Raw genomic sequence first — 23349 nt, forward strand, 5'->3', positions numbered from 1 at the left:
TAGGATGACGTTGATCTACCTAACAACTGGAGTAGAATGATGTTGATCCAGCAACAACTAGAGTAGGATGACGTTGATCTACCTAACAATGGAGTAGGATGAAGATGATCAAACTAAAAACTACAGTAGGATGAAGTTGATCTACCTAACAACTACAGTAGGATGAAGTTGATCTACCTAACAACTAGAGTAGGATGACGTTGATCTACCTGACAACAACAGTAGTTTGCATTTGATCTTCCTAACAACTACAGTAGGATCAAGTTGATCTACCTAACAACTAGAGTAGGATGAAGGTGATCGACCTAACAACTACAGTAGTTTGAATTTGATCTTCCTAACAACTACAGTAGGATCAAGTTGATCTACCTAACAACTAGAGTAGGATGAAGGTGATCGACCTAACAACTACAGTAGTTTGAATTTGATCTTCCTAACAACTACAGTAGGATGAAGTTGATCTACCTAACAACTAGAGTAGGATGACGTTGATCTACCTGACAACAACAGTAGTTTGAATTTGATCTTCCTAACAACTACAGTAGGATCAAGTTGATCTACCTAACAACTAGAGTAGGATGAAGGTGATCGACCTAACAACTACAGTAGTTTGAATTTGATCTTCCTAACAACTACAGTAGGATGAAGTTGATCTACCTAACAACTACAGTAGGATGAAGTTGATCTACCTAACAACTACAGTAGGATGAAGTTGATCTACCTGACAACATTTACATTTAAGTCATTTAGCAGACGCTCTTATCCAGAGCGACTTACAAATTGGTGCTTTCACCTTATGACATCCAGTGGAACAGCCACTTTACAATAGTGCATCTAGGTCTTTTAAGGGGGGGGGGGTGAGAAGGATTACTTTATCCTATCCTAGGTATTCCTTAAAGAGGTGGGGTTTCAGGTGTCTCCGGAAGGTGGTGATTGACTCCGCTGTCCTGGCGTCGTGAGGGAGTTTGTTCCACCATTGGGGGGCCAGAGCAGCGAACAGTTTTGACTGGGCTGAGCGGGAACTGTACTTCCTCAGTGGTAGGGAGGCGAGCAGGCCAGAGGTGGATGAACGCAGTGCCCTTGTTTGGGTGTAGGGCCTGATCAGAGCCTGGAGGTACTGAGGTGCCGTTCCCCTCACAGCTCCGTAGGCAAGCACCATGGTCTTGTAGCGGATGCGAGCTTCAACTGGAAGCCAGTGGAGAGAGCGGAGGAGCGGGGTGACGTGAGAGAACTTGGGAAGGTTGAACACCAGACGGGCTGCGGCGTTCTGGATGAGTTGTAGGGGTTTAATGGCACAGGCAGGGAGCCCAGCCAACAGCGAGTTGCAGTAATGCAGTAATCCAGACGGGAGAGGGTAGTTTGAATTTGATCTTCCTAACAACTACAGTAGGATGAATTTGTTCTTGTTCTGACTTGCCTGGTTAAATAAAGGTAATTAAAAAAAAAAATAGTCTAGCTGACCCACAGCATTTGGAAGACTGAATTAATGACGCACTGGCGCAATCCTGTGGATGTTGAGTGAACTACATCCACAACTCTCAACCAGGTGACCAGAGACCACTAGGTGGCCTCAGAGAGCTTTAAAGTGGTCTCCAGTACTGATTCAGTATCACACCGAAGTTAAACGTATTTATGACAGTTAGATGGAGACAGACAGACTGACGGAGACACAGTGTGTGTGTGTGTGTGTGTGTGTGTGGGGAATCTATGACTATGTACAGACACAGTGATCATATTGCTATTGAGAAAGGCCGCCATAGGCAGACCTGGCTCTCAAGAGAAGACAGGCTATGTGCACACTGAGCTGGTAACTGAGCTGCGCTTCCTAACCTCCTGCCAAATATATTACCATATTAGAGACACATATTTCCCTCAGATTACACAATTACGCTATTGTTACAACACTGTATATAGACATAATATGACATTTGAAACGTCTTTATTCTTTTGGAACTTCTGTGAGTGTAATGTTTACTGTTGATTTTTTATTGTTTATTTCACTTTTGTTTATTATCTATTTCACTTGTTTTGGCAATGTTTTCATATGTTTCCCATGCCAATAAAGCCCTTAAATTGAATTGAGAGAAAGAAAGAGACAGATATATAATTGAGAGAGAGATTTAATTGAGAGAGAGAGAAAAAATTAATTGAGAGAGAGAAAGAGAGAGAGAGAAGAGAGAGAGAGAGAGAGAGAAGAGAGAGAGAGAGAGAGAGAGAGAGAGAGAGAGAGAGAGAGAGAGAGAGAGAGAGAGAGAGAGAAAGAAGAGAGAGAGAGAGAGAGAGAGAGAGAGAGAGAGAGAGAGAGAGAGAGAGAGAGAGAAAGTCGTTTGGGGTTTTCAAAATGCGAACCAGGCGCGCGCTGAGAGAGAAGTCAAGTTGAGGGACGCGCGAGGGAAGGAAGGTTTCCTCGCGCTCGAATAAAAGCGCTATTGATTGTTGCTTTGGAGTAAAACTCCACTATTCAGAGAGGGATACAATCGCTATAAATGAGGGGAAACGACGAAAAAGATGGATATAACCAACCAGAAGTGTGAAAATTGAAACAGAAAAGTTGTCAAGAAAACCCAAACATTAATTTACCTCAAACTGTTTGGTTGAAAGATGAATATGGGTACTTTTTTCAGATAATTTTTGGAGCGTCGAGCCAGGAGGAACATTCAGCAATAGACAAGTAGACTATCTGACTGATAGTTAGGTCTATGGGTTTTTCTTTATTGGAAGCAATTAAACATGCATTTGAGAATCTGTTACGCTTTAGTGAAGGTTTAACGACACTAAATTGGACTTTTCTTCGGGACAGGTGTTGGTTTTGAGCTTGAATCAGTTGTTTAGTTGTTTTTGACTAGTTGTTTAGACATTTGAGGTGTTAGTTGCGCACAGGTTAAGGTAATAATTTATGGCACATATTCCAGCCCACAAATATTTAGATAGTTTAGGCTACTGTTTGTCAAAAATAAAATAAACCTAGAACAACCTCTGTTTAATTCATTAAAAAGCTGTCAACATATCGTTAAACCTGATAGTGGTTACAGCAGCAGACAATAACTAAGTAGTCTGTTTTTCCCTGAATAATATGTGAAGCAGGGTTGTCGGAAGCAAAACAGCACGGTTACATTACAACCCGCCCAAGCAATACCAGTGGAACTGTGTTTTTACGGTTTTCACGGATCCCTGGGGAACACATTGAGTTGAAAGACTCGTGCCGGAGCACTGAATTTAAACGAACTCTAGGGAAATTAAAGCCCAAGTCCGGAACAGAAAGAGAGATAACACGAAGCCCTTCCATCCTTTACAACATGGAGCTGCACAAATACCTGCTACTCCTCAAGTTCATAGTTCTCCTCAAAGGTAAGTTTGTAACCAGTTGTCACGTTGTCTATCATCTCAACCTTTCTAGAGCTGTTTTTTTCTCACGAATACCTTTAAATCCTTGACCCTTTACAAAGTCACTTCAATGACAGCATTTTGAAAGTTTAAGTAGCCTATACAAACATGTTCATGAAAATGAGGCATTTTCTAGTTCGAGATTCATCCGTGTATTCGTTATCCCAATGGCATTGTAGGACCGACAACCTCTGCAGAGAAGTCTCTGGAACTTTATGGCACAGCCAGCTAATGCACCTACAGTACATCATAGGTCCTAGAACATAAACCCCGATCATGTAAACCAGTTGAAAGACCTCTATAACCACTACAGTGTGCAGGGTCATTCTCTATGCTGAGACTTGGCCCAGCTATTTACTGTGTGGGCATACAGCTGTTTCCCTGGTTCTCCCCTGCTGCTGCTCCCCTGTATGGTATGATATGGTAATCAGGTTACCTACTGGAGCTCCCTCAGTGGACTCACTCCTTATCTTCAAACAACCATGAATAATGAATCATGTGTTATATTTATACACAATATGGCTTTTCTCCAGGTCTCAAAGCTCAAAGAACTTGAAGTTTAAGTGATTCAACTAAACAACTGCAGGCATCATTCTCTAAGGTACAAAGTCTGAGGCAGGGATATTCAGAAAGCTATATAGCCTCCCTGTAGGCCTACATCATGTGAGAGATAATGCCCAGCCACTGCCATGGGGTCTAGACCTTTATGGCACAAGAGGTTTTCCACTTTCACCTCCACTTTTGGTTCAAAACCCATTTTGACTGCCACCTTAATCATTACATTGGTGGCAGAAGTGGGATTCTGCGGTCTGGCCTTTTTTGCCCTCCTGCGAGGTGTAACTGTACAGTATGGTAATGAACTTACATAGCTTCCTCAATGTGTAGGGCTTCTTCTCTCCTGCTGGTTGCTGGATCAAACCCCACCCCTCCCCTGAATTGCTACACTGGTGCCAGTGGGAGGGTTAGACCTAAATTCTATCAGTAATATCCATCTCTCCCAACCCCTGCATGTTACCTGTGCCATAACACACCTCACTCACTGACTCCTGTTAGACAGCAGGAGAGGAGAGAAAATACTATTATAGTTTCACCAGGAATGAGTGTTGACACAGTCGATAAGCAGGGAGTAAATTGCTACGTTACTGTGCAGTGAGTGGCCATGAAAGGAATGAAGATATGGTATTATTAGACAGGGCAGAATCACGGTAATCTATTGCAAGGCATGATACAGTAAAGCTAGACCCTGTAAGATTTCTCCATCCCACTCTAGTAGAGCAAGTTGAGCTCCATGATGATCCTAGACTGTTCAGACGTATGTCCACAGTGTATAACACTGTAATAAGTAGGCAGTAGACATCTTACTTAAAGGTGGGGTGTTTAGAAGTAGCTTTTTGGATCTATGAATCCATACACTGAGTGTACAAAACATTAAGAACACCAGCTCTTTCCATGATAGACTGACCAGGTGAATCCAGGTGAAAGTTATGATCCCTTATTGATTTCACCTGTTAAATCCACTTCAATCAGTGTAGATGAAGGGGAGGAGACAGGTTAAAAAATGATTTTTAGGCCTTGAGACAATTGAGACATGGATTGTGTATGTGTGCCATTCAGAGGGTGAGTGGGCAAGACAAAAGATTTAAGTGCCTTTGAACAGGGTATGGTAGTAGGTGCCAGGCACACCGGTTTGAGTGTCAAGAACTGCAATGATGCTGGGTTTTTCACACTCAACAGTTTCCTGTGTGTATCAAGAATGTTCCACCACCCAAAGGACATCGAGCCAATTTGACACAACTGTGGGAAGCATTGGAGTCAACATGACCAGCATCCCTGTGGAACACTTTCGACACCTTGTCCCGATGAATTGAGGCTGTTCTGAGGGAAAAAGGGGGGGCAACTCAATATTAGGAAGGTGTTCCTAATGTTTTGTACACTCAGTGTTATTTATAAACCTGGTTTACCTGTTCTGTATAGGATCCCTGTATGATGTCAAACATGATCTGAGTGAGACCATGTACCAGTCCAGCACAACACAACACTGCTGTCTGTTCAGGCCATGTACCAGTCCAGCACAACACAACACTGCTGTCTGTTTAGGCCATGTACCAGCCCAATACAACACAACACTGCTGTCTGTTCAGGCCATGTACCAGTCCAGCACAACACAACACTGCTGTCTGTTCAGGCCATGTACCAGTCCAGTACAACACCATACTGCTGTCTGTTCAGGCCATGTACCAGTCCAGTACAACACAACACTGCTGTCTGTTCAGGCCATGTACCAGTCCAGTACAACACCATACTGCTGTCTGTTCAGGCCATGTACCAGTCCAGTACAACACCATACTGCTGTCTGTTCAGGCCACGTTTGTCTCCTCCTGCTGATCCTGAGGAATGAATGAGGAAGGAATGCATTGAAGTCACCGTAGTCAGACGCTGTTTGTGGTTAGTCTGTACTACACTTCATTACCTGTTTGAGACATGCATGTATTGACTGTGTGTGTGTGATGTTGATGGTTTGAGCAGGCCTCCCCAGTGTGGTAACCAGGCATACCAGTACTGTTAGCTGCTCTGTTATGTTTTACTGAGATGTAGAACACAGGTGTGTGTATGGGGGGATAGCTGGGGAATTCCTTCTCTTCTCTCTCTCTCTCCTCTCCCCAGTCCTTCTCCTACACAATATATCTTCTCCCAATCTCTCTTTCTCCTCTCCTATCCTCTTCCCAGTCATTCTCTTCTTCCAAGTCCTTCTCTACACAATCTCTCTTCTCCCAATGTCTCTTTCTGTTTCTCTCATTGGTCCCTCTCTCTTTCCCTCCCTCTTGCTGTCCATTATATCTCTTTCCTTCTCTGTCTTCCTTTCTCACTCCCACTCTCTTCCACCCCCATACCGCACTAGGGACAGATAGAGATGGGAACAGAACATGATGGAGGTGAGTCAGAGAGCAAGAGAAATGGAGCGGGGGAGGGGTGGGGGGGGGGGGGGGGTAGAGCGAGAAGCCTTGTAATTCAATGAATACTAGAGAAACAGCCTACTGTGGTCATCATTGCACGGACTACCAGAGAGGACCAAAGTATAAGCCAAGAGGCCACTGCAGACATGTGAAGACAACAAGAGATGAAGAGGAGAGCAGATAAAGAAGTGGACAAGATAAAATGATGGGAGTGAGTGGTAGAAAGATTGGTAGATGGTATAAGTATAAAACGTGTGTGTGTGTGGGTGAGAGAGAGAGAAGCTGTGATAGAGAGACAGTGGTCCATTTGAAATGCCATAAATCAGAGCCACATGTAGTCTCCATACTTAACACACGTCTGTGGTCAGGCTGCCATTCATCAGTAACACACGTAACACTGTGCTGTCAACTCCACTGACCTGTCATCCCGAATACATACATCATTCAGTAGCAGTACACACACACACACACACACACACACACACACACACACACACACACACATACACACACACACACATAGCAGCAAGAGCATTGCGAGCCGATAGTGTGGTTGAATAGAGAGAGGAATCTGAATCTAGACGGGGTTTGGCTGCATAAATGTTTACAGTCAGTTGTCATGATGATCCATGGTCAGACAGGCTGTGGTACAGACCCATATAAACCAGCTGAAAATGGGAGTGGAGGAGCAGGAGAGGAGGAGGAGAGGGTGGTGTGGTGGTGAGGGTGAAGACCCGGGGAGGGGGTACAGGAGGAAGAGGATGAAAATGGGATGATTTGAGTGGAGAGTGGGGGTTAAGGTGGCGGCGGCGAAGGGGGGGGGGATAGGACAGAAGGGTGAAGTGGTCTTGGTGATGCGACGGACAGTCTTTGAAACATATGAGAGATGAGTGTGTGTGTGTGTGTGTCTGTGTGTGTGTGTGGGTGGGTGCGTGTGTGTGTGGGGGGTGGGTGTGTGGTGTGTATGTGTGTGTGTGGTGTGTGTGTGGGTGGGTGGGTGGGTGGGTGGGTGTGTGTGGGGGTGGGTGTGTGTGTGTGGGTGGGTGTGTATGCAAGACTTTGTGTGCTGGTGGTTTTTGGTAGCGTGTGTTGTTCACCAGTCTGCTGGTGAGTTCTGCACTGTAAAAAAGTCCAGTTGTTTCATCTAATTATTATGAAGTAACTGGTTCCACAGCCTTTTTAAGTTTAATACACTTTTCGATCAAAGTGTTACCTGAAATGAACACTTTTAGTTGGCCCAAACTTAGCTCCAATTTACGCAAAAACTTGCGCAAACATTCAGTCAACTTAAAATGATGTGTTTGCTGAAAATTTTGCATGTTCATTCAACTAGAAATGATTATTTGGGCATCTTAATTAAGAAGGTCTGTGCAACTGGTTACATTTAACATCCAATGTTTTAAACTTACATGATTACTTTGTGCCTGTTCATTTCTACAGTAATTCATATTCAACATGTCCTCAACTGGGGGTTGAACTCACAACCTTCTGGTTCACAGCATTCCATTTTCCTGCTCCTCCACCATGTCTGTGTCAGTGATCAGTTAACCTGACTACTCTCTCATCATTGATTTGAGTTACTTATTTCAGTAATAGTCTAATGTTGGCCTGCATAGTACTCATTTTTATGTTTCTCCTTAGTCGCTATGATAAATAAAATCATTTTACTTGGGTACTTTTAACAGAGCTGAGATTTACTTTGAAGTGCAAAGTGTAGCAATACAGATGAACTCAGTAATTGACATAGACACGGTGACATAGCAGGAAGCTTTGTGTCCTCAGTCCCAAGAGGTTGAGAGTTCAAAGTCCAGGTGAGGATGTGTTGAATAATCATTTCTGTAGAAATGATTATGCACAATGTAATCATGTGTGTCAGTTGAAAGTATTGTATGTTAAAAGCATCGTTTATGAAGGTATAACTAGTTTCAAAGCCTTTTTTAGTTAAGTCCAAATAATAATATCTAGATGAATGAACATGTGAGGTAAGTTGAGCAAACACATCATTTTAAGTTGACTACATTTTTGTGTACATTTTCAGAAGTTGGAGCTATGTTTTGGCCAACAAAAAATGTTAAGATAAGGTAGCACCTTGATCAAAAAGTTGAGTAAACTTAAAAAGGCTGTAGAACCAGTTACTTAAAGATGCACTGTAGTATATTGCAGCTATAAGCATTTTTTACAGTGTGTTGGTTAGGTCTGTATGTACCCTATGTTTGTGGTTCTAGCTTGGGTTAGGCCTGTAAGTACCCTATGTTTGTGGTTCTAGCCTGGGTTAGGCCTGTATGTACCCTATGTTTGTGGTTCTAGCTTGGGTTAGGTCTGTATGTACCCTATGCTTGGGGTTCTAGCCTGGGTTAGGTCTGTATGTACCCTATGTTTGGGGTTCTAGCCTGGGTTAGGCCTGTATGTACCCTATGTTTGTGGTTCTAGCCTGGGTTAGGCCTGTATGTACCCTATGTTTGGGGTTCTAGCCTGGGTTAGGCCTGTATGTACCCTATGTTTGGGGTTCTAGCCTGGGTTAGGTCTGTATGTACCCTATGCTTGGGGTTCTAGCCTGGGTTAGGCCTGTATGTACCCTATGTTTGGGGTTCTAGCCTGGGTTAGGCCTGTATGTACCCTATGTTTGGGGTTCTAGCCTGGGTTAGGCCTGTATGTACCCTATGCTTGGGGTTCTAGCCTGGGTTAGGCCTGTATGTACCCTATGTTTGGGGTTCTAGCCTGGGTTAGGCCTGTATGTACCCTATGTTTGTGGTTCTAGCCTGGGTTAGGCCTGTATGTACCCTATGTTTGGGGTTCTAGCCTGGGTTAGGTCTGTATGTACCCTATGTTTGGGGTTCTAGCCTGGGTTAGGCCTGTATGTACCCTATGTTTGTGGTTCTAGCCTGGGTTAGGCCTGTATGTACCCTATGTTTGGGGTTCTAGCTTGGGTTAGGTCTGTATGTACCCTATGTTTGTGGTTCTAGCCTGGGTTAGGCCTGTATGTACCCTATGTTTGTGGTTCTAGCTTGGGTTAGGCCTGTATGTACCCTATGTTTGTGGTTCTAGCCTGGGTTAGGCCTGTATGTACCCTATGTTTGTGGTTCTAGCTTGGGTTAGGTCTGTATGTACCCTATGCTTGGGGTTCTAGCCTGGGTTAGGCCTGTATGTACCCTATGTTTGGGGTTCTAGCCTGGGTTAGGCCTGTATGTACCCTATGTTTGTGGTTCTAGCCTGGGTTAGGCCTGTATGTACCCTATGTTTGGGGTTCTAGCCTGGGTTAGGTCTGTATGTACCCTATGTTTGGGGTTCTAGCCTGGGTTAGGCCTGTATGTACCCTATGTTTGTGGTTCTAGCCTGGGTTAGGCCTGTATGTACCCTATGTTTGGGGTTCTAGCCTGGGTTAGGTCTGTATGTACCCTATGTTTGTGGTTCTAGCCTGGGTTAGGCCTGTATGTACCCTATGTTTGGGGTTCTAGCTTGGGTTAGGTCTGTATGTACCCTATGTTTGGGGTTCTAGCCTGGGTTAGGCCTGTATGTACCCTATGTTTGGGGTTCTAGCCTGGGTTAGGCCTGTATGTACCCTATGTTTGCGGTTCTAGCCTGGGTTAGGCCTGTATGTACCCTATGTTTGGGGTTCTAGCCTGGGTTAGGCCTGTATGTACCCTATGTTTGGGGTTCTAGCCTGGGTTAGGCCTGTATGTACCCTATGTTTGGGGTTCTAGCCTGGGTTAGGCCTGTATGTACCCTATGTTTGGGGTTCTAGCCTGGGTTAGGCCTGTATGTACCCTATGTTTGGGGTTCTAGCCTGGGTTAGGTCTGTATGTACCCTATGTTTGGGGTTCTAGCCTGGGTTAGGTCTGTATGTACCCTATGTTTGGGGTTCTAGCCTGGGTTAGGTCTGTATGTACCCTATGTTTGGGGTTCTAGCTTGGGTTAGGCCTGTATGTACCCTATGTTTGTGGTTCTAGCTTGGGTTAGGTCTGTATGTACCCTATGTTTGTGGTTCTAGCCTGGGTTAGGCCTGTATGTACCCTATGTTTGGGGTTCTAGCCTGGGTTAGGCCTGTATGTACCCTATGTTTGGGGTTCTAGCCTGGGTTAGGCCTGTATGTACCCTATGCTTGGGGTTCTAGCCTGGGTTAGGCCTGTATGTACCCTATGTTTGGGGTTCTAGCCTGGGTTAGGCCTGTATGTACCCTATGTTTGGGGTTCTAGCCTGGGTTAGGTCTGTATGTACCCTATGTTTGGGGTTCTAGCTTGGGTTAGGCCTGTATGTACCCTATGTTTGTGGTTCTAGCTTGGGTTAGGTCTGTATGTACCCTATGTTAGTGTTTCTAGCCTGGGTTAGGCCTGTATGTACCCTATGTTTGGGGTTCTAGCCTGGGTTAGGCCTGTATGTACCCTATGTTTGGGGTTCTAGCCTGGGTTAGGCCTGTATGTACCCTATGCTTGGGGTTCTAGCCTGGGTTAGGCCTGTATGTACCCTATGCTTGGGGTTCTAGCCTGGGTTAGGCCTGTATGTACCCTATGTTTGGGGTTCTAGCCTGGGTTAGGTCTGTATGTACCCTATGTTTGGGGTTCTAGCCTGGGTTAGGCCTGTATGTACCCTATGTTTGGGGTTCTAGCCTGGGTTAGGCCTGTATGTACCCTATGTTTGGGGTTCTAGCCTGGGTTAGGTCTGTATGTACCCTATGTTTGGGGTTCTAGCCTGGGTTAGGCCTGTATGTACCCTATGTTTGGGGTTCTAGCCTGGGTTAGGCCTGTATGTACCCTATGCTTGGGGTTCTAGCCTGGGTTAGGCCTGTATGTACCCTATGCTTGGGGTTCTAGCCTGGGTTAGGCCTGTATGTACCCTATGTTTGGGGTTCTAGCCTGGGTTAGGCCTGTATGTACCCTATGCTTGGGGTTCTAGCCTGGGTTAGGCCTGTATGTACCCTATGCTTGGGGTTCTAGCCTGGGTTAGGTCTGTATGTACCCTATGTTTGGGGTTCTAGCCTGGGTTAGGCCTGTATGTACCCTATGTTTGGGGTTCTAGCCTGGGTTAGGTCTGTATGTACCCTATGTTTGGGGTTCTACCCTGGGTTAGGTCTGTATGTACCCTATGCTTGGGGTTCTAGCCTGGGTTAGGCCTGTATGTACCCTATGTTTGGGGTTCTAGCCTGGGTTAGGCCTGTATGTACCCTATGTTTGGGGTTCTAGCCTGGGTTAGGCCTGTATGTACCCTATGCTTGGGGTTCTAGCCTGGGTTAGGCCTGTATGTACCCTATGCTTGGGGTTCTAGCCTGGGTTAGGCCTGTATGTACCCTATGTTTGGGGTTCTAGCCTGGGTTAGGCCTGTATGTACCCTATGTTTGGGGTTCTAGCCTGGGTTAGGCCTGTATGTACCCTATGCTTGGGGTTCTAGCCTGGGTTAGGCCTGTATGTACCCTATGCTTGGGGTTCTAGCCTGGGTTAGGCCTGTATGTACCCTATGCTTGGGGTTCTAGCCTGGGTTAGGCCTGTATGTACCCTATGCTTGGGGTTCTAGCCTGGGTTAGGCCTGTATGTACCCTATGCTTGGGGTTCTAGCCTGGGTTAGGCCTGTATGTACCCTATGTTTGGGGTTCTACCCTGGGTAACTGTTCGGTCTATTTTAGTGTGGCACAGGTCTGCTCTCTTTAAATTACATCATCATAAAGAGTGTAGTGTGGCTTTTATTTTGACAGTTGGCCTGTGTGTTTCCATGTCTGTTTTCTCAGTCACACACCTCCCCTGGGCGAGTCAATGAACTATCCTTCTTCCATTCCTTTGCTTGCACCGTCACTCTACCTCTTTCTCTCGTTCTTCTGTACCTCTTGCTTTCCCTCTTCTCTCTCTGTGTGTCTCTCTCTCTCTCTGTCTCTCACGTGCGTTCTCTATCTCTCTCTCTGTCTCTCTCCATCTCTCTCTCTCTCTCTCTCTCTCTCTCTCTCTCTCTCTCTCTCTCTCTCTCTCTCTCTCTCTCTCTCTCTGTATAAAGGGCAGGTTTGTATGATATAACAGGGAGCTACTATACTACATAGTTTTCATAACCCCCCTCCCTCTCTCCTCTTTCCCCCTAGACTGAACTCCCTTTTTTCTGCAAAGGTCATCTTTGGTCACTCTGTTTATCCTTCTTCCCTCCCCCCATCTCAATTCAATTCAATTTAAGGGCTTCATTGGAATGGGAAACATATGTTTACATTGCCAAAGCAAATGTAAACTCTCTCGCTCCCTCTCTCTTTCACTCTCTTCATTTCCCTCACCCCAAACCCCCCTCTCTCCCCAACCCCTCTCTCCCCCACAACCCCCCTCTCAACCCCAGCCCCTCTCTCCCCACAACCCAGCCCTCCTTGCAACGCCCCTCTTTCCTCTCAACCCCAGTCCCTCTCTCCTCACAACCCCAGTCCATCTCTCCTCCTCACAACCCCAGCCCCTCTCTCCTCACAACCCCAGCCCCTCTCTCCTCACAACCCCAGCCCCTCTCTCCTCTCTCCTCACAACCCGAGTCCCTCTCTCCTCACAACCCCAGCCCCTCTCTCCTCTCTCCTCACAACCCCAGTCCCTCTCTCCTCACAACCCCAGCCCCTCTCTCCTCACAACCCCAGCCCCTCTCTCCTCTCTCCTCACAACCCCAGTCCCTCTCTCCTCACAACCCCAGCCCCTCTCTCCTCACAACACCAGCCCCTCTTTCCTCTCAACCCCAGCCCCTCTCTCCTCACAACCCCAGCCCCTCTCTCCTCACAACCCCAGCCCCTCTCTCCTCTCTCCTCACAACCCCAGCCCCTCTCTCCTCTCAACCCCAGCCCCTCTTTCCTCTCAACCCCAGCCCCTCTCTCAACCTCTCTCTCTCACAACCCCAGCCCCTCTCTCGTCACAACCCCAGCCCCTCTCTCCTCTCTCTCTCACAACCCCAGCCCCTCTCTCCTCTCTCTTTCTCACAACCCCAGCCCCTCTCTCCCTCCTCAACCCCAGCCCCTCTTTCCTCTCAACCTCAGCCCCTCTCTCCTCTCTCCTCACAACCCCAGCCCCTCTCTCCTCACAACCCCAGCCCCTCTTTCCTCTCAACCTCAGCCCCTCTCTCCTCCCTCTCCCTCACAACCCCAGCCCCTCTCCCTCCCAGCCCCTCTCTCCCTCCCACAACCCCAGCCCCTCTCTCCTCACAACCCCAGCCCCTCTTTCCTCTCAACCCCAGCCCCTCTCTCCTCCTCTCTCTCTCACAACCCCAGCCCCTCTTTCCTCTCAACCCCAGCCCCTCTCCTCTCTCACAACCCCAGCCCCTCTCTCCTCACAACCCCAGCCTCTCTTTCCTCTCAACCTCAGCCCCTCTCTCCTCTCTCCTCACAACCTCAGCCCCTCTCTCCTCTCTCCTCACAACCTCAGCCCCTCTTTCCTCACAACCTCAGCCCCTCTTTCCTCTCAACCTCAGCCCCTCTCTCCTCACAACCCCAGCCTCTCTTTCCTCTCAACCTCAGCCCCTCTCTCCTCTCTCCTCACAACCCCAGCCCCTCTCTCCTCTCAACCCCAGCCCCTCTTTCCTCTCAACCCCAGCCCCTCTCTCCTCTCTCCTCACAACCCCAGCCCCTCTCTCTCCTCACAACCCCAGCCCCTCTCTCCTCTCTCCTCACAACCCCAGCCCCTCTCTCCTCACAACCCCAGCCCCTCTCTCCTCTCTCCTCACAACCCCAGCCCCTCTTTCCTCTCAACCCCCAGCCCCTCTCTCCTCACAACCCCAGCCCCTCTTTCCTCTCAACCCCAGCCCCTCTCTCCTCACAACCCCCTCTCTCCTCACAACCCCAGTCCCTCTCCCTCACAACCCCCCTCTCTCCCCTCACAACCCCAGTCCCTCTCTCCTCACAACCCCAGCCCCTCTTTCCTCTCAACCTCAGCCCCTCTCTCCTCTCTCCTCACAACCCTAGCCTCTCTCTCCTCTCACAACCCCAGCCCCTCTCTCCTCTCTCCTCACAACCCCAGCCCCTCTTTCCTCTCAACCCCAGCCCCTCTCTCCTCTCACAACCCCAGCCCCTCTTTCCTCTCAACCCCAGCCCCTCTCTCCTCACAACCCCAGCCCCTCTCTCCTCACAACCCCAGCCCCTCTCTTTCCTCTCAACCTCAGCCCCTCTCTCCTCTCCCCTCACAACCTCAGCCCCTCTCTCCTCTCTCCTCACAACCTCAGCCCCTCTTTCCTCTCAATCCCAGCCCCTCTCTCCTCACAACCCCAGCCCCTCTCTCCTCACAACCCCAGCCCCTCTTTCCTCTCAACCTCAGCCCTTTCTCTCTCCTCTCTCTCCTCACAACCTCAGCCCCTCTTTCCTCTCAACCTCAGCCCCTCTCTCCTCCTCAACCCCAGCCTCTCTTTCCTCTCAATCTCAGCCCCTCTCTCCTCTCTCCTCACAACCCCAGCCCCTCTCTCCTCTCAACCCCAGCCCCTCTTTCCTCCTCAACCCCAGCCCTCTCTCTCTCTCCTCTCTCCTCACAACCCCAGCCCCTCTCTCCTCTCTCTCTCACAACCCCAGCCCCTCTCTCCTCTCACAACCCCAGCCCCTCTCTCCTCTCTCCTCACAACCCCAGCCCCTCTTCAACCCCAGTCCTCCTCCTCTCAACCCCAGCCCTCTCTCCTCACAACCCCAGCCCCTCTTTCCTCTCAACCCCAGCCCCTCTCTCCTCACAACCCCCTCTCTCCTCACAACCCCAGTCCCTCTCTCCTCTCTCACAACCCCCTCTCCCTCACAACCCCAGTCCCTCTCTCCTCACAACCCCAGTCCCTCTCTCCTCACAACCCCAGCCCCTCTTTCCTCTCAACCCCAGCCCCTCTCTCCTCACAACCCCAGCCCCTCTCTCCTCACAACCCCAGCCTCTCTTTCCTCTCAACCTCAGCCCCTCTCTCCTCTCTCCTCACAACCCCAGCCCCTCTTTCCTCAACCCCAGTCCCTCTCTCCTCACAACCCCAGCCCCCTCTCCTCACAACCCCAGCCCCCTCTCCTCACAACACCAGCCCCTCTCTCCTCACAACCCCAGTCCCTCTCTCCTCACAACCCCAGTCCCTCTTTCCTCTCAACCCCAGTCCCTCTCTCCTCACAACCCCCCCCTCTCTCTCCCCTCAGTCCCTCTCTCCCAGCCCCTCTCTCCTCACAACCCCAGTCCCTCTCTCCTCACAACCCCAGCCCCTCTCTCCTCACACAACCCCAGTCCCTCTCCAGCCCCTCACAACCCCAGCCCCTCTTTCCTCTCTACCCCAGCCCCTCTCTCCTCTCCTCACAACCCCAGTCCCTCTCTCCTCACAACCCCAGTCCCTCTCTCCACACAACCCCAGTCCCTCTCTCCTCACAACCCCAGTCCCTCTCTCCTCACAACCCCAGCCCTCTCTCCTCACAACCCCAGTCCCTCTCTCCCCAGCCCCTCACCCCAACCCCAGTCCCTCTCTCCTCACAACCCCAGTCCCTCTCTCCTCACAACCCCAGTCCCTCTCTCCTCACAACCCCAGTCCCTCTCTCCTCACAACCCCAGTCCCTCTCTCCTCACAACACCTTTCTATAACCTTCTCTCTGTTGTAATGTTCCCTCAGGGTTGTGTGAGTGTTTCAACATCGATGTTAAGCGGCCTCGTATCTACACTGGTCCAGAGGAGGCCCTATTTGGTTTCTCTGTGCTACAGCATGACCATGCGGGGGACAAATCGTGAGTACCAACGTCTGTATGTGTGTGTGTTTGTCAAAGGTCAAAAAGGGGGTGCTTATATTTGTCCTGTTTCACTGCATGTACAAGTGGGTAGCCTGTATGAGTGTACAGGTTATTAATGCCGACCATGGAGCGATTAGGGTTCATTGCCTTGCTCAATGGCAGGCTACCTGCCGTCCTCCAGGCTACCTGCCGTCCTCCAGGCTACCTGCCGCCCTCCAGGCTACCTGCCGTCCTCCAGGCTACCTGCCGCCCTCCAGGCTACCTGCCGTCCTCCAGGCAACCTGCCGCCTCCAGGCTACCTGCCGTCCTCCAGGCTACCTGCCATCCTCCAGGCTACCTGCCGCCCTCCAGGCTACCTGCCGCCCTCCAGGCTACCTTCCGCCCTCCAGGCTACCTGCCGCCCTCCAGGCTACCTGCCGCCCTCCAGGCTACCTGCCGCCTTCAGGCTACCTGCCGCCTTAGAGGCTACCTGCCGTCCTCCAGGCTACCTGCCGCCCTCCAGGCTACCTGCCGCCCTCCAGGCTACCTGCCGTCCTCCAGGCTACCTGCCGCCCTCCAGGCTACCTGCCGCCCTCCAGGCTACCTGCCGCCTTCAGGCTACCTGCCGCCTTCCAGGCTACTGGCCGTCCTCCAGGCTACTGGCCGTCCTCCAGGCTACCTGCCGCCCTCCAGGCTACCTGCCGCCCTCCAGGCTACCTGCCGTCTTCCAGGCTACCTGCCGTCCTCCAGGCTACCTGCCGCCCTCCAGGCTACCTGCCGCCCTCCAGGCTACCTGCCATCCTCCAGGCTACCTGCCGCCCTCCAGGCTACCTGCCGTCCTCCAGGCTACCTGCCATCCTCCAGGCTATCAATTAGTGTATCTGTAGTAGGATGCATTGATAAAATCCTCACAACCTGATTGGCTGTGTGTGTGATTGTGATGCAGGATGCTGGTTGGTGCACCTTGGGATGGACCTTCCAATACCAGGAGAGGAGACGTGTACAAATGCATCGTGGGAGAGGAGAGGAGCTCCAACTGCACCAAAACCAACCTAGGTGAGAGACAACCACAGATCTAGGATCAGCTTACCCTCCGCTGATCCTAATCTTAACCATTAGGAGGAGAAACACTAAACTGACCATAGCTCAGCCTCTAGGGAATGTCATTAACCATCACTCTCCTCCCTCTCTGTCTCAGGTGAGAGCACGTTACAGAATGTATCTAGAAACCTGAAGAACTCTCATCTAGGAATGACCCTCAGTCCAGACTCACCTGATGGATTCCTGGTACGTTCTCTGTCCCATTGGCTGACTGGTTGACTGATTGATTGATGAATTGATTGAGTCAGTGGGCTAACATGGTCTTGAGTCTTGCAGACAACATGTGTTTGATCCTGGGTTACATATGGCTGTAGGAACTGAGTCAGTCCTGGAGGGATGTGGTGGGGGTGAGAGGAGGAGGTGGTGTGTTTGTTTGGTATGGACTTTTCAATGAGTCAGCTGGGGTTGGCCATGTTTAGAAGGAATTAACATTAGATGCCATGTCTGTGTGTGTTCAGAATCCCCACTCATTATAGGGCAGCTTTTCTTACCATACATTCAAGAGCACACATGCATACACACACACACACACACACACACACACACACACACACACTCTGGGCCACGTTGTCCTAGCAGAGTCTTCTGATCCAGGTATCTCCAGATCTCTATGGTTACAGAGGAATTACTGGGTGGCTGTGCCAGCAAGCAGCCACTCCTGTGTGTGTGTGTGTCTGCCAGCAGTTTGCAGCTACTCTAGGTGCAGAGTCAAACACAGTTCACTAATGCCAGGGCCAGCACACCCTGTTTTTGCGCGTGTGTGTATTTGAACCCCTGTGGTAGGGTCTAAAACAGGATCGGAATGCAGCTCCGGCCCTTTGTAATGACAGGCCTACCAAAAGCCATAGCAGCTCTCGCCCTCCTCTCCTTCTTTCCTTTCTCTCATCCCTCTCTCACCGTCCCTCCCTCTGTCTCTCTCTGTCTCTGTGTCTGTACTGTAGCTGTGCTGGGGCCTTTGGTAATGACAGGGTCATGTTTTCTCTTTCCTCCCTCTCTCACCGTCCCTCCCTCTGTCTCTCTCTGTCTCTGTGTCTGTACTGTAACTGTGCTGGGGCCTTTGGTAATGACAGGGTCATGTTTTCTCTCTCATCCCTCTCTCACCGTCCCTCCCTCTGTCTCTCTCTGTCTCTGTGTCTGTACTGTAGCTGTGCTGGGGCCTTTGGTAATGACAGGGTCATGTTTTCTCTCTCATCCCTCTCTCACCATCCCTCCCTCTGTCTCTCTCTGTCTCTGTGTCTGTACTGTAGCTGTGCTGGGGCCTTTGGTAATGACAGGGTCATGTTTTCTCTCTCATCCCTCTCTCACCGTCCCTCCCTCTGTCTCTCTCTGTCTCTGTGTCTGTACTGGAGCTGTGCTGGGGCCTTTGGTAATGACAGGGTCATGTTTTCTCTCTCATCCCTCTCTCACCATCCCTCCCTCTGTCTCTCTCTGTCTCTGTGTCTGTACTGTAGCTGTGCTGGGGCCTTTGGTAATGACAGGGTCATGTTTTCTCTCTCATCCCTCTCTCACCATCCCTCCCTCTGTCTCTCTCTGTCTCTGTGTCTGTACTGTAGCTGTGCTGGGGCCTTTGGTAATGACAGGGTCATGTTTTCTCTCTCATCCCTCTCTCACCGTCCCTCCCTCTGTCTCTGTGTCTGTACTGTAGCTGTGCTGGGGCCTTTGGTAATGACAGGGTCATGTTTTCTCTCTCATCCCTCTCTCACCATCCCTCCCTCTGTCTCTCTCTGTCTCTGTGTCTGTACTGTAGCTGTGCTGGGGCCTTTGGTAATGACAGGGTCATGTTTTCTCTCTCATCCCTCTCTCACCATCCCTCCCTCTGTCTCTCTCTGTCTCTGTGTCTGTACTGTAGCTGTGCTGGGGCCTTTGGTAATGACAGGGTCATGTTTTCTCTCTCATCCCTCTCTCACCGTCCCTCCCTCTGTCTCTCTCTGTCTCTGTGTCTGTACTGTAGCTGTGCTGGGGCCTTTGGTAATGACAGGGTCATGTTTTCTCTCTCATCCCTCTCTCACCGTCCCTCCCTCTGTCTCTCTCTGTCTCTGTGTCTGTACTGTAGCTGTGCTGGGGCCTTTGGTAATGACAGGGTCATGTTTTCTCTCACCATCCCTCCCCCTGTCTCTCTCTGTCTCTGTGTCTGTACTGTAGCTGTGCTGGGGCCTTTGGTAATGACAGGGTCATGTTTTCTCTCTCATCCCTCTCTCACCATCCCTCCCTCTGTCTCTCTCTGTCTCTGTGTCTGTACTGTAGCTGTGCTGGGGCCTTTGGTAATGACAGGGTCATGTTTTCTCTTTCCTCCCTCCCTCCTTCACTCTTTTCATTTTTATTTTGTCTCCTAGTGTGTATGAATGTTGTTCCTTTTATCCTAGCTCTCCTCTCTCCCCACACTCCTCCTTTCCCTTCCACTCTCTTTGGTTTTAAAGCCAAATAAATAGTATGCTTTGAAGACATCAATATTGTTATGTGACTGTTCTGCCTCACCTCATTCACTACAATTGGGATTAAATGGCTTTATTGGTCTGGTGTGTTCCAGCTCTGGTACAATACTCATGAAAACTGCCACCATGTCAACAACTTCTTCACCCCATCCATCGCTCTCTCTCTCTTCTCCCTCTCTTTCATTTCATATGTTCTCAAACCACAATTATATGCTTTTCCATGACATACCCCCCCTCGCTTATACCCAATTCTTCTCCTCATCTCTCTTTCATTCTCTCGCTCTCCCTCTCCCCACATCTCTCTCTATTACTCTCTCTCAGTCTCCCTTCTCTCTCTGACTCTCTCTTTCTCTCCCTCTCCCCACATCTCTCTCTATTTCTCTCTCTCAGTCTCCCTTCTCTCTCTGACTCTCTATTTCTCTCTCAGTCTCCCTTCTCTCTCTGACTCTCTCTTTCTCTCTCAGTCTCCCTTCTCTCTCTGACTCTCTCTTTCTCTCTCAGTCTCCCTTCTCTCTCTGACTCTCTCTTTCTCTCTCAGGCCCCCGTCTCTCTCTCTTTCTTTTTCTCTCTCTCTATCTCTCTCGCTCTCAGTTCCACCTTTCTCTTTCTCTCTCTATCTCTCTCGCTCTCAGTTCCCCCCTCTCTCTCTTTCTTTCTCTCTCTTTCTCAGCCCCCCTTTTGTCTCAGCCCCTCCTCAATTAAATGTAATTTCAAAGAGCTTTATTGGTATGGGAAACATATGTTTACATTGCCAAAGCAAGTGAAATATATAATAAACAAAAGTGAAATAAACAATAAAAAATGACACTCACAAAAGTTCCCATGGCTATATACCGTGTTGTAGCGATGGGCAAATAGTTAAAGTACAAAAGGGAAAATAAATCAACTTAAATATGAGTTGTATTTACGATGGTGTTTGTTTTTCATTGGTTGCCCTTTTCTTGTGGCAACAGGTCACATATCTTTCTGCTGTGATGGCAGACTGTGGAATTTCACCCAGTAGATATGGAAGTTTATCAAAATTGGAGTTGTTTTCAAATTCTTTGTGGGTCTCTATAGTCTGAGGGAAATATGTCTCTCTATGGTCATACATTTGGCATGAGGTTAGGAAGTTTAGCTCAGTTTCCACCTCACTTTGTGGGCAGTGAGCACATAGCCTGTCTTCTCTTGAGAGCCAGGTCTGCCTACGGTGGCCTTTCTCAATAGCAAAGCTATGCTCACTGAGTCTGTACATAGTCAAAGCTTTCCTTAAGTTTGGGTCAGTCACAGTGGTCAGTTATTCTGCCACTGTGTACTCTCTGTTTAGGACTAAATAGCATTCTAGTTTGCTCTGTTTTTTTGTTGATTCTTTCCAATGTATCAAGTAATTATCTTTTTGTTTTCTCGTGATTTGGTTTGGTCTAATTGTGTTGCTGTCCTGGGGCTCTGTAGGGTCTCTGTTTGTGTTTGTCAACAGAGCCCCAGGACCAGCTTGCTTAGGGGACTCTTCTCCAGGTACATCTCTCTGTAGGTGATGGCTTTGTAATCAAAGGTTTGGGAATCACTTCCTTTTAGGTGGTTGTAGAATTGAATGGCTAATTTCTTGATTTTGAGAGTTATTGGGTATCGGCTTAATTTTTCCTTGAAGGTCAGCATCCCGCAGTCGCCTCTTCACTGTTGACTTTGAGACGGGTGTTTTGCGGGTACTATTTAAGGAAGCTGCCAGTTGAGGTCTTGTGAGGCATCTGTTTCTCAAATTAGACAATCTAATATACTTGTCCTCTTGCTCAGTTGTGCACCGGGGCCTCCCACTCCTCTTTCTATTCTGGTTAGAGCCCGTTTGCGCTGTTCTGTGAAGGGAGTAGTAAACAGCGTTGAACCAGATCTTCAGTTTCTTGGCAATTTATCACATGGAATAGCCATCATTTCTCAGAACAAGCATAGACTGACGAGTTTCAGAAGACAAGTCTTTGTTTCTGGCCATTTTGAGCCTGTAATCAAACCCACAAATGCTGATGCTCCAGATACTCAGCCAGTCTAAACAAGTCCAGTTTTATTGCTTCTTTTAACAGCACCCTTGTTGTTTGTGTACATGGTTTTTTATAATGTCTTATGTTTTTCCCCCAAAACAGCATTCCATCAATTTATATAGCAGACCCTCGTGAAAAATTGAGTCAAAAGCTTTTTTGACATCAACAAAGCATGAGAAGACTTGTTTGTTTGACATTTAGGGTGTGCAGGGTGAATACGTGGTCTGTCGTATGGCAACCCCCTTCTCTCTCAGTCTCCCACCCTCTTTCTCTATCTGGGTCTGCCTCCCCTTCACTCAGCCTGCTGGTGTTTATTGGTGTGTTCAGTAGCAGACCTGACCAACAGCCCAGTGGGGAAGTCAACTCTGTCCTTGTTTTGTGCCTCTCACTCTCACCAATAAATCAGTGCTAGCTAGGACCATATGACACCTTTACAGGTTCACATAAAGCTAAAATAATAATCACGTGTGTGCGCATGTGTGTGTTCCAGGCGTGTGCGCCCCTGTGGTCTCAGGAGTGTGGTACCTCAGTCTTCAGTACGGGGATTTGTGCTTCTGTCAGCGACGACCTGGAACCTAGAGAGACCATCGCCCCTACAGCACAGAGTAACTGCACACACACACACACACACACACACACACAGACACACACACACACACACACACACACACACACACACACAAAGAGTGGGTTGCATTTATAAACCCGAGCACACACACACACATCACAGCTGAATGGTAATGACTCAGTAGAGTTCATTTCATGGGGTTTTGGGGGTCCTTAGTACTCTCAGCGTTCCCTTATGGATCCAATAACATGTTTTCTGTCCAGGATGTGCAACATACATGGACATAGTGATCGTTCTGGATGGCTCCAATAGTATCTATCCCTGGTATGAAGTCCAGAACTTCCTCAGTAACATCCTCAGCAAGTTCCATATCAGCCCAGAACAGATGCAGGTAAAATTGTGTGTGTGTGTGTGTGTATGTCTATACATTTCTGTGATGAAATCCTCAATGGCACAAGAGCTGGCCTAAACATAGGGGTGGGGAAACATGAGGGGAGAGGGAAAATGAGGGGAGAGGAAACATGAGGGGAGAGGGAACATGAGGGGAGGGGGAACATGAGGGGAGGGGAAACATGAGGGGAGAGGGAACATGAGGGGAGAGGTCACATGAGGGGAGAGGCAACATGAGGGGAGAAGGAACATGAGGGAGAGGGAACATGAGGGGAGGACACATGAGGGGAGGGGAAACATGAGGGAGAGGAACATGAGGGGAGAGGACACATGAGGGGAGGGGAAACATGAGGGGAGAGGGAACATGAGGGGAGAGGACACATGAGGGAGGAGGGGAAACATGAGGGAGAGGGAACATGAGGGAGGGAAACATGAGGGGAGAGGGAACATGAGGGGAGAGGAAACATGAGGGGAGAGGGAACATTAGGGGAGAGGGAACATGAGGGAGAGGGAACATGAGGGGAGAGGACACATGAGGGGAGGGAAACATGAGGGGAGAGGGAACATGAGGGGAGAGGACACATGAGGGGAGGGAAACATGAGGGAGAGGGAACATGAGGGAGAGGGAACATGAGGGAGAGGGAACATGAGGGGAGAGGGAACATGAGGGGAGAGGAAACATGAGGGGGAGAGGAACATGAGGGGAGGGGAACATGAGGGGGGGAAACATGAGGGGAGAGGGAACATGAGGGGAGAGGGAACATGAGGGGAGAGGGAACATGAGGGGAGAGGGAACATGAGGGAGAGGACACATGAGGGGAGAAGAAGTAGCAGTGGGGTAGGAGTTGGGGGAGTATGGGAGATGAGAAGGAAAGGG

General features: G+C 49.1%; 1 protein-coding gene across 1 annotated transcript in view; it reads left to right on the top strand.

Moving 5' to 3' along the window:
- Window positions 1-2376: 2376 nt before the first annotated feature.
- Window positions 2377-23349, top strand: part of LOC115128009 (integrin alpha-10-like) — a 58821-nt gene continuing 37848 nt past the window's right edge. Inside the window, exons 1-6 of the mRNA XM_065007222.1 lie at window positions 2377-3348; window positions 15879-15990; window positions 16919-17028; window positions 17171-17259; window positions 22005-22119; window positions 22346-22473. Of these exons, the coding sequence (XP_064863294.1) occupies window positions 3297-3348; window positions 15879-15990; window positions 16919-17028; window positions 17171-17259; window positions 22005-22119; window positions 22346-22473 (606 nt within the window). The 5' untranslated portion in view covers window positions 2377-3296. The remainder of the gene's footprint in view (window positions 3349-15878; window positions 15991-16918; window positions 17029-17170; window positions 17260-22004; window positions 22120-22345; window positions 22474-23349) is intronic.

The sequence above is a fragment of the Oncorhynchus nerka genome, linkage group LG3, assembly GCF_034236695.1.
Source record: "Oncorhynchus nerka isolate Pitt River linkage group LG3, Oner_Uvic_2.0, whole genome shotgun sequence".
Taxonomy (NCBI): Eukaryota; Metazoa; Chordata; class Actinopteri; order Salmoniformes; family Salmonidae; genus Oncorhynchus; species Oncorhynchus nerka.